The 11,248-nt window shown below is 41.3% G+C and overlaps 1 protein-coding gene across 7 annotated transcripts in view; it reads left to right on the plus strand.

Annotated features, from left to right (window-relative positions):
* Positions 1–10,424, plus strand: part of arhgef1 (Rho guanine nucleotide exchange factor (GEF) 1) — a 39,591-nt gene extending 29,167 nt beyond the window's left edge. For 4 of the 7 annotated variants that reach the window (XM_026183718.2, XM_080308421.1, XM_080308423.1 and 1 more), the window contains 16 exons: positions 1,604–1,791; positions 1,903–2,049; positions 2,368–2,450; positions 2,700–2,825; positions 3,044–3,158; positions 5,298–5,398; positions 5,578–5,652; positions 5,768–5,843; positions 6,202–6,369; positions 6,458–6,545; positions 6,638–6,757; positions 8,519–8,571; positions 8,664–8,807; positions 8,931–9,056; positions 9,699–9,880; positions 10,320–10,424. In XM_026183718.2, coding sequence (XP_026039503.2) covers positions 1,604–1,791; positions 1,903–2,049; positions 2,368–2,450; positions 2,700–2,825; positions 3,044–3,158; positions 5,298–5,398; positions 5,578–5,652; positions 5,768–5,843; positions 6,202–6,369; positions 6,458–6,545; positions 6,638–6,757; positions 8,519–8,571; positions 8,664–8,807; positions 8,931–9,056; positions 9,699–9,880; positions 10,320–10,391 — 1,864 coding nt within the window. In that variant the 3' untranslated portion in view covers positions 10,392–10,424. Of the gene's footprint in view, positions 1–519; positions 685–1,603; positions 1,792–1,902; positions 2,050–2,367; positions 2,451–2,699; positions 2,826–3,043; positions 3,159–5,297; positions 5,399–5,577; positions 5,653–5,767; positions 5,844–6,201; positions 6,370–6,457; positions 6,546–6,637; positions 6,758–8,518; positions 8,572–8,663; positions 8,808–8,930; positions 9,057–9,698; positions 9,881–10,319 lie in introns of all 7 variants that reach the window. The other 3 variants (XM_026183711.2, XM_026183716.2, XM_080308420.1) reach the window with 1 other exon arrangement.
* Positions 10,425–11,248: the final 824 nt, after the last annotated feature.

Consider the following 11,248-nt stretch of genomic DNA (forward strand, 5'->3'; position numbering starts at 1 on the left):
TTTTTGTTGTGTGAAACTGGAGAACTGCTGAGATAGCTTAAAGTTGCAAAACTGGAAACTTGTACAGTATAGTCCACAAAGTACAAGCAATGCCTGGCTAGTTTAACATACCTTTTGTAGATTGGCAGTTTAATGCAGTGTATGAAATATACTTTTACTATCTAAACATATGCATGTCATGTCATGCATATTTGCTTGTTATCCATTTTCTTTTTCTCTACCTTTTGCTGATATGATTTATATTTTTGTGTAAATTCTCTATTGATTTATCTCATCCTCTTTATCATCCTAATTACCTATCTTCATATGTACATCTGCTACGTACATCTGCTGTCTTTTCCTTCTACTATGTTTTCTGTTTTTTCTTTTTATTCTCTGGCCTCCCTTTTCCTCTTAAAATCCACACATTTTCCTCTTTTCTTCCTGCTGCTTTCTTTTGTTTCCACCTGTCATTTCTCTTTATTCTGTCTCAAACTGACTCCTTCCTCCCACATCCTTTCCCAACTTCAACCCCTTCAGTAGGAAAGTGGCACGCAGTGAAAGTGCCCGAGTGGACCGACAGTCATCACGGCGGCGTGGCTCTTCTCGGGCCAAACAGTCTCGCTCCCGTAGCGATGTGGACCTGCAGCCACCCTCTTCCACGACAACAACACCTGCCCCGCTCACCCCCCAACACCTCCATCCGTAAGATGGGCAAACCTTCTCTTAATGCCTCTCTTCCTCGTGAGGTGCACAGCAGGGACAGACAGGATGTCAAGTTGAAGTAGGAACAGTGCTGCAGTCCTGAAATAATCAGGAAGCACTTTAAAAATAAAAAATAATTTTGAAGGCTTAAAGCCACCTGGCTCACCACTGTAAAGATCACTTAGGAGGCATATCTGTTAATATCTGTTAAATATTCATGGAAAATAGTGCTAATTGTGTGGATGAGTGGAAATTATTTAAAAAGGCACATTTCTGTTTTCTCCTGTTGAAATTGATCACTCTGGCACTGTTACTGACTAACAGTTGCCTGACACATTGGCTGCTTTCTAATAGTTGACCTGTGCTGTGAGCATCGGGGAGTGAAGCATTTAAACAGCACTCTCATTTACAATGATAACGAGGTTCTTTAGGGGAACGAGGTCGGTCAATATTGACCGTTTGATAAACATTAAGTGCCCTTTTATTAGCTTAACTTGCTGTTTTCGAATGTAAAGAATTTTGCAGTTTCTTCTTTGATTATATTTTTATACAGTAATAGGAAATGGTGCGTTTTTCAAAGTTTAGATTTAATCTCAATTATTCTTGAATCACTTTAAAGCCAAAAAAATCTCGGTTTTATCTGAGCCATTGCCTGTTATTTATTGGTGAATTATCACAAGCTACTGAAATCGTGTTATTCTCAGTGAACATTTACTACCTAGATTATCTAATGTTAACATGTCCCTGATATGCATTTAGAAAGACCAGCTGTTTCACAACTACTTTTGTTCCACAGCCAACAGCCTCCAGCTGTGCTGCCAGAAAGAGTCACATAATTTGATAACTGACTGGTCGCATTTCGTCTAAGCTGTAGTTCTTGTTCTGAAGTAATCCCTCTCGCCCCACATTCATTCTTCAGCCCAGAAGGACTAAGTTTTGCCCCAGACCCTGGCCACTCCCCCACCAGCCCTTTCCCGCAGGTGGAGGAGGTGGATCCGCGGCTGCAGGAGTTTGAGTCTGATCCACCCAACTGGAGGGAGCTGGCCTCTCCTGAGGCTCTGTCCAAACTGACCAAGAAGGAGACCAAAATGCAAGAAGTCATAAATGGTAATTAGAGAGAGACAAACAGTTGATGAGACGATAGAGGAGTTTGTTGTATAGACTATATTTAAATTTCCTATTAATCACTCATACTTTTACTACTGTCTTTCCTCTCAGAGTTGTTTACAACAGAGCACGCACATGTGCGAATGCTGAGTGTCCTTCAGGTGATCTTTGTCAGACCATTGGAGAGAGAGGAGCTTCTGACCTCAACTGAGCTGGCCGCCGTCTTCCCCAACCTTGATGAGATCACTGAAATGCACAGTAAGGGCTGCTGCAAAGAAGCATTTGTAAACACAGCCAGACAGCTGAATATAGCACCCTTCCTTCAACGAATATGCCATTATGCAAATAACACTCTTCCTTACTCATTAGTGAAATCACTAACTGCATGTACTACCTGCAATTGAGGGCACTGTCGTTAAAAAAGCATGATGCTAAATTTGTTCTGGCCAATAGTACCAAGTGTAGATACAAGACGAATGCATAGTGCTGCCTGAATTGCCAACACAGTGTTAGGAAAGAGAATATGCTCACTATCTACTTATAAGTCAGTTGTCTTTTTCTAACTTTCAATTTCAGGTAACTTCTATGAGAGCCTTAAGAAACAGCGTTTGGATAACAACTTCATAGTTAAATCCATCAGCACCACAGTGCTCAACAGAGTGAGTCGTCACAGTCTTTCACTTCATTTCATCATACAATATTTCTCTTTTCTCTCTGTGCATATTGTACAAAGTCAGTATGTGCCAACAAGTTCATTTTACACAATATTACTGTAAAAATGCAACAAGGATTTTGGCCTTTTCTGCACTTCTCGAGTTTGACTCACTTCATTATTATGATTTTTTTTTTTCCAACTAGCCACAACACAATCTTTGATTGTAATGTTTGTGTGTGCACGTGTGTTTCAGTTTGGTGGTACAGAGGGGGAGTGGTTCCAGAAACTGACAGCAAGGTTCTGCAGCCACCAGTCATGGGCCCTGGACCAGATCAAGACCAGGCAGAAGCGAGATCCACGCTTCAACATTTTCATACAGGTACCACATACACACAAACATATCCCCCAAGATTGAACAGAGACATACATGGACGCACTTTGCAGATGCAAAGTAATGCAAAATGTGACAAAGGTGTTCTAGTCTGACTGTGTGTGTGTGTGTGTGTGTGTGTGTGTGTGTGTGTGTGTGTGTGTGTGTGTGTGTGTGTGTGTGTGTGTGTGTGTGTGTGTGTGTGTGTGTGTGTGTGTGTGTCTCAGGAGGCGGAGAGTAAGCCCCAGTGCCGTAGGCTGCAGCTCAAGGACATCATTCCCATAGAGATGCAGAGGCTGACCAAGTACCCACTGCTGCTGGAGAATATCGCAAAGAACACAGGTGTGTGTCTGTATGTGTCCTTGGCCTGTTTGTTGCTCACTTTCATGTGTCAGTATATGTGCATCGATATTGTAAAACTTATTGCATTCTTACTTTCTTTACATTCTTACTTTTTACATTTATTCTTTCCTGATATATAAGATAGTCAAATGCATTTTTATTACACTGTGTATCATCATATTACTCAGCTATATAATGCTGTATATCTGGGTTTGAAAATGTAATCGGAAGTACCACCATCACCAATGATTATGATAGATGTTTGTGGTGTGATACATGAACGTGCACGTGCATGATCCATAAGAATTTCCCTCCTGCTCAGAATCTCTTTCTCTCTCACTTGCTTTATATAATGCTCTGTTTGTTATATACATAACAAGCCAAGGAAGAGAATGGTGAAGGAAGGTGGTTTAAATTACTTTGAATCTGGCATGATTTTTGGTGCCAGATGAGGTTGTCTGAGCATTTCAGAAACTGCTGCTCTACTGTGATTTTCCTGCCCAGCCATCTCTTGGGTTTACAGACTGGTCCAAAAAAGAGAGAAATATTCATTGAGTGGTTGTTCTCTAAGCAAAAATGCCTGGTTGACGCCAGATAGGGCTGTTCGATATAACGATATATATCGGATGACGATGTAAAAACGTCTATTGTTTCATTTTACGCTATCGTTTGTTTCGTGGTGTCGCAAAATAAACTGTTTACGGCAATATTTTTTCGGTTGATCTGATATCCTCGTGTTGGTGTTGTTTCCAGACCATCATGAAAATGTTGTTCCAGGATCAACATTGCAAGTGACCAATCAGAATGATGGTCTGGGAACAACACCAACACGAGGATATCAGATCATCCCTCTCTTTCATCGTTTTGATGGTCACTGTAGTGGCTATATTAATTTCTTGAAGTTCTCTCTTTCTCTTATATTTAATATAACCACACTACGGACGGGCAAGCGCCTGTTTTTATGCGTTGTGGTTAGCAACAACAACAGTAACACCATGTTTCACATAAACCTTTCACAATAAAGCTCAAGATCCTGTTGAGACTTTTCAAAATAAACCGAATCACGTGAAAGACCAGATTATTTACGGATGAGAAATAAAAAAGAGCCGCCAGGTGCTAAAAAATAAACCTTAGACTCAAATGTTAGAACAGGCTTTTCCCCGCAGCACGCTGTGTATTAAATACTCACAAAGGAAACGGCAGTCGTTACAACTTATGACTAAAAATGTATCGTTTCATGCATCGGTTAAAACACTCGACTCCAGCTACATGACGCGCAGCTGGAAACACTTCCCGCAAGTCGAGCTGCCCGAGATTCACAGAATTTACAGTTTACATTTTTGTAATTTATATCGTTATCGGGACGATAGAATTCCTATATCGGGATATGAGATTTTGGTCATATCGCACAGCCCTAACACCCAGAGGTCATTGGAGAACGGCCAGACTGCTGTAAGCTGATAGAAAAGTAGCCAAAATAATCATTTTACGATCAAGATATGCAAAAGAGCATCTCTGAATGCACAACTCAAGAGTATTTACAGCAACTTGTTAAATCTGTGACACAGAGAATTAAAAATGCATAGAACTGTGATGTTCTTTAAGGGACATTAAAGTAAAATAAACATATCTTGAGAATTTACAGCCTAAAGAGGTTTCAGCAGGATTCCTGTCTTCCTTCGTTTGAAGGATCAGCACAGAGTTCTATTGCAGTAAATCTTTTATATTCTTCAATGCCTCCATCAAAACAACTCACTGAAATAGGCAGCACCCTGATTGGGTGCCCCCAAGAGTATCGTAGAGTATCCCCAAAAGCTAAGGAAGAAAGCCAGAGTTAACAAAGAAAGTTACTAATTGCCCTTATGATAGCTGTCATCTCTTGCTTCAAAGTATATCCCCCTTCTGCAGGTGTTGATGTATGAACTATAACATAACACTTCTTGAGTACTTTGACTCTGTGACCAGAAAGTTGGTACCACGAGGAGGACCAATGGAAAGTTTTGGTGTGGGTTTTTTTTTTGTTTGTTTGTTTGTTTGTTTTTTGTTAGTGTTTTGTTACACTCTTGATTTATGGCTTTTGTCTGGGCTTTGCTGTTAAAGACATATTTTTCTCATCTCTGTATTTCTCTCTAACTGCAGAGGATCTAACGGAGAAGGCAGCAATTGAGAAGAGTGCAGAGTGTTGCAGAAAGATCCTCAACCACGTCAATGAGGAAGTCAAAGTGATGGAAAACCTGTTGGTAAGAAATGCTCAATTCACCACTCAGCCAACAGCTGCGTGGTAACTTGGCACCAATTGAAGTTTTGTAAATGAATTTTGAGACTTCTTTAGCTCACTGCTTATAAGAGTACATCTTTTTCTGTGCTATGTTATCAAACAGACCACAGTCTGACTCACAATCATTCTCTCTGCTCCCAGACTCTGAGGGAATACCAGCGCAAATTAGACACATCAGGACTAAAACCCAGTAATGAGCTCTATAGTGAATATAGGGTGGGTTTCTTTCAACTAAACTTGTCTTTTGCACACAGTGTTGCAATATTCCTTTTTTTTTCCTCCAAGATTTTGTTGAAACATATTCATGTTATTCTCCTCCTGTCTGTACTAGAACATTGACTTGACTCAGAAGAAGATGCTTTATGAAGGCCCACTGATATGGAAAGTCACCAAAGAAAAGGCCGTTGGTAAATATGTGCTATATTACAGGCCTTTCTTTCACAGCAACAAGGTCAAACATTTCAATATATTGCAAAGTAATACTTTTCACACTTAAACTAAAAAAGATTTTTAAAAGGAAGAAAAGATTTTGTAGAACGTCATACAGATTTTATGTCTTTCACTTCTCTTTTATGAACATCAAAATCGGCAAAAAAACCCCCAAAGAAACAGACTGACATAGTGATTTATTTACTTCCCCTTTAGCATTATTTCAGTTGAATTACCGAAATTTGGCAAGTTAATGAGAATCAAATAGGCAGCATAATGGTTGGCCTGTTGCCTCGCAGCAAGAAGGTCCCACTCTTTCTGTTCCCTGTTCCTCAGAGGTGCAATGTGTGTTGCTTGCGGACTTACTGGTGCTCCTCCAGAAGCAGGATGACAAGATGGTCGTCAAATGCCACAGTAAGAGTAACATCGCTGCACAGGACGGCAAGCTGATGCTGAGCCCAATTATTAAGCTGGACTCAGTCTTTCTCCGTGATGTGGCCACAGGTTAGCAGTGCACCACAGTACAGTAGTTTGCAAGTCACTCTAATCGTAAGATAAGTCTTTGAATTGCTGTTTTCTCCTGTTGTGTCAGATCGAAAGGCTTTCTACGTGATATTTACCTGGGAAAGCGGCGCTCAGATTTATGAACTAGTGGCTCAGTCTGTTGGAGAAGTAAAAATGTAAATACCAAAGAGAATTGTATTCATAAATCATGTTTCCTTTTGATTTCAAAGCGCAGGATAATTTTCCCCCCGTATTTCCATATTTTTAGTTGGACTCAAGTGATAAAGAAAGCAGTGGATGACCTGAAGAAGAGTGGCAGCACAACCAAGAAGTTGACGACGGTGGCTCCTGGAGTTGGAGTTGTAGGACCTCCCTTCAGTCCCATCAGGTGTGTGTGTGTGTGTGTGTGTGTGTGTGTGTGTGTGTGTGTGTGTTCCTGTCTAACTATCTTTGTGAAGACTGAAATGTGCATTCTACTATAAGATAAGATAAGATAACCTTTATTAGTCCCACACGTGGGAAATTTGTTTTGTCACAGCAGGAAGTGGACAGTGCAAAAGTTACGAGGCAAAAATTAGAATACAATAAGAATAAATACAGTACACAACTGTACAGAATAGAATAAAATAAAATAAATATACAATAAGATAAAAATAGAATACAAATACAAATACTATATACAACTGAGTAAAAATACAACGATGCCAGAAAAGATTATTGCACTTAGTATTATTGCATATGTATGGATGTGTGTGCTTGATCAGTTAAAGTCTTTGTTGTGGAGTCTGACAGCAGTGGGGAGGAAAGACCTGCGAAATCTCTCCGTCCCACACCGTGGGTGCCGCAGTCTCCCACTGAAGGAGCTGCTCAGTGCTGTCACAGTCTGCTGCATGGGGTGGGAGATGTTGTCCATCAGGGATGACAGCTTAGCCGCCATTCTCCTGTCACTCACCACCTCCACTGGGTCCAGAGGGCATCCTAGAACAGAGCTGGCCCTTCGGATCACCCTGTTCAGTCTCTTCCTGTCCCCAGCAGAGATGCTGCCGCCCCAGCAGACCACGCCATAAAAGATAGCAGAAGCCACAACAGAGTCATAGAATTTCTTCAGGAGTGGGCCCTCCACTCCAAACGACCCGAGTCTTCGCAGCAGGTACAGCCTGCTCTGCCCTTTCCTGTAGAGGGCGTCTGAGTTATGAGTCCAGTCCTGTCTATTGTTCAGATGAACACCAAGGTACCTGTAGCTGTCCACAGCCTCAATGTCCATACCTTGGATGTTCAGTGGTTGCAGTGGAGAATGCTTGTGCCTGCGGAAGTCTACCACCAGTTCCTTGGTTTTACTGGCGTTGATCTGGAGGTAGTTCAGCTGGCACCAGTCCACAAAGTCTTGGGTCAGACCTCTGTACTCCTTGTCGTCCCCATCAGTGATGAGGCCGACTATTGCAGAGTCATCAGAGAACTTCTGCAGGAAGCACTGGGTGGAATTGTGGGAGAAGTCTGCAGTGTAGATGGTGAAGAGGAACGGAGCCAGAACCGTTCCCTGTGGGGCCCCCGTACTGCAGACGACCCTGTCCGACACACAGCCCTGAGTCCTCACATACTGTGGTCGGTCGGTGAGGTAGTCCAGGATCCAGGTAGTGAGGTGATGGTCCACTCCAGAGTTCTCCAGCTTGTCCTTTAGAACCGAGGGAAGAATGGTGTTGAAGGCACTGGAGAAATCAAAGAACATGATTCTCACAGTGCTTCCAGCGGTCTCCAGGTGAGCGAGGGAACGATGTAGGAGGTGAATACTTGTGAGAACCAACAGTCACTTGTGAGGACACACGCACCGGTCCGCACAAATTTGAAGGCCTTTTTGAGCCTCAAAATGCGGTTTTAGAGTCAGGGTTACAATTAGGTTATGGTTAGGTTTAGGGTCAGGGTTAGGCATTCATTTTTAATGGTTAGGGTAAGGGGCTAAGGAAACCATTATGTCAGTGAAGGTCCTCACTAAGATGTGTGTGTGTGTGTGTGTGTGTGTGTGTGTGTGTGTGTGTGTGTGTGTGTGTGTGTGTGTGTTGGAAAAAGTGAGAGATATTCATATATTGCCAAAGTTTATTTATCAAAAAATCCAATTTCCTTGTTTTTACTTTTTTTTCCTCCTTTCTTTTAGTCTGAATCCCCCTATGAGCCCGCTTGAGAATGGAGCTTTGAAAAGCAGCAGTGGTGAGACCGTTGTGACTGCACACCTACAAATTTGCCATTGTTACACACTCATAAAGACATAAGCAAAATTTAAGACTTATCTCTGTCTGTAGATCAAGATAAGGACAACTTGAAAGATAAAAAGTCGACCGATCCCAGGCACAGGCTGATTGATTTCCTGTCTGACAAAGGGTTTGACTTGATAGGCCACACCAAAAATGATCAGGAGAAAGTGGCTAACAGTGCATTAGATGAAGGTGAATAGGGGTCTTCCTTGTACTTATATTCATGAACTATAAATGACTATATTTTTGGCTTTACTTTCTTTCAAAGTAGCTTACCTATCCTAATAAAGCCAATGAATCTGTCTCCTCTGTTAGTCATGTCCCTGAAAAGGCTCCTGGTCGGCAGCATCAGTCTATCAGAGGACTCACAACCTGATGAAGAACATGAAGTAGGGCAATCAAAAGGCCCTGGGCAAGATGTGGAACAGCATCAGTTAACAGGTTTGGCCTATTTTTTTGTCTTTCTTTTTTCTTTTCTTTTTTCTTATTTTTTTAAAGGAATAGTTTCATAGCGATAGATGAAGAGAAGCTTAATACCACTCATATCTGTAAGCTAAATAGAGCCATCTTAGCTTAGTCTTGGTAGTTTTATCTGTACAACTTCCCAGAATATTTTTTTTCTTAAGCAGTGACTTTCCAGAGTTGTTAACATTAGCGGATGCAGCAAGGCTAGCTGCTTCCTATCTCCTCTTGATGAATTGTTATTAAGCATTTAATGTTGAAACCTCTGGCATGTAGTTTCTTGTCCTTATTTTTCACCCTCAAAACCCCAGTGTTACCTGATTTATTTGTTTTTTTTAATTAGCAACTTTACACATGATTCTACACATTAATCAAAAGTATTAAAGTATTTCTAATATCACAATTTGATATCAGTATATCCATTTTAAAAGCAGGATTGCAAATCCCCTCGCGTTAAAGCAGGATTTCGTGTATGTGTGTACTATTCTATTTAATGCAGTATTACAAGGAACTTACAATGTCAAAGGATTTTTGCAGTGCTAATTATTAATGGCCAGAATTTATTATTATTTAAAGACTGCTGACTCTTGACACTTTCAAACTAAATATTTCTATCCACAGATGAAAGTCAGACCACGAACGAAGTAGCTGAGGAGACGAACCCCACGAGTACAGACAAAGAAGGTCAAAACCCAAAAGGAGACGATGAGAGCATCAGCGCGCCCCTGGTGCTGTCCCAGGAGAGGAAGGAGGAAGTGTGCAGGAGGCTACGCAGCCTGGAGGAACAACTAAAGAGACTACAGGTGAACAGAGGGGGAGATGGAGGGGAATATTGAGAGAAAACTGTAAGCAGGGAGCAGGACGTATGACAGGGGCAGATAGAAATGTCAGCTCTAACAAAAGATTGGAACTGACTAGAAAGAGACTCAAAGCTGGGCATCAAGATTTCAGTGGGGATAACTTGAGTAAGGAGTGAGCTGTGGACAAATGGGGCCAAATGGCACAAAAGAGAAACCAGAGAATAGAAAACCATTTAACTGCTGCTGTTATTGCTTTGCTGAAAATTGCCTTGTGAAATTGGACTTCTCTAAAAATGGCTATTATGTCCAGCACTTGCAATGGGATGTGTCAGAGAAGCAGTGAGGGAGACGAAGAGAGGATGTTAAGAGGAGAAGGTTGAATTGTGTGTGTGTGTTTGTGTGTTCTCAGTTCCTAAGGTTATATTGATTTTGTGTGTTGCAGACTGTAGAAGAGGAACACCACAAGCTGCAGGAGGCCCTTTCCAAGTTCTCACTGGAGGGGGGCAGCTTCTAGTGACCCACCTTAATGCCTCCTGCTGGCCATTAGGTGAGAACACTAAACTAGATAGTCATGTTAAGTATTGAATTGTCATTATGATTAATGGTATAGAGCCATTTCCACTCATGAATGGACAAGGTTAAAAGAATCGGGTTTAGCTTTTGGACAGCTTTTTATTTCACCCTGAAAAATATGTGCAGTGTTATAGTTAAGCTGTGTATATCTCAAGAAAAATCCATAAACAGGTTGGGGCAGCTTGTACGTGGCCTGAGAGGTGAAGCCCAAGGCAAAAACAAAAACCACTTACTGCTGGTAGTTGCAACTATTGGCCGTGAGCTAATGGCAACATTTGAAGGTGACTGATGACAGCAGCTGCATTTTTATGAGCTCTTCTCAAGCTGCATTTGCAGTTTTGTGACTGTAAAGTCTGAAGAATCAAAATGAGTCTACAAAAATACTAGATTTAAAAAAACAAAAACAAAACAGGATTTATATTTAAAAAAATGTTTGTTTTTTTGTTTGTTTTGTTTTCTGTGCAGGTTTTGACTGGTTCTGGTTTGGACTGAGTGACTTTCAGAGGCTTTCCTGGAAATTCCTATACCATCACACGTCTATGACCGGACCATCGATACATTTCTTTTTCTTCCCCTCTTGCGTGTGTGTGGGTGTGTATGTCAGCTGTTTGCAGCCAATCAGAAGTTTTATTTTATTTTTTCTCCTTTTACCAATTGGCCATTTAGGGAAGGGCTTTGTGCACAGTGCAGTGGTTCAGTAATGGAACATGTGTATGTGCGCGTGCATGCTGGATAGAGGGCTATACAAAAAAGAAAAAAACAATCCTAAATTGGGGTTTGAGGATGCTGTTAGTGAGA

The sequence above is a fragment of the Astatotilapia calliptera genome, chromosome 11 (assembly GCF_964374335.1).
Source record: "Astatotilapia calliptera chromosome 11, fAstCal68.1, whole genome shotgun sequence".
Classification (NCBI taxonomy): Eukaryota; Metazoa; Chordata; class Actinopteri; order Cichliformes; family Cichlidae; genus Astatotilapia; species Astatotilapia calliptera.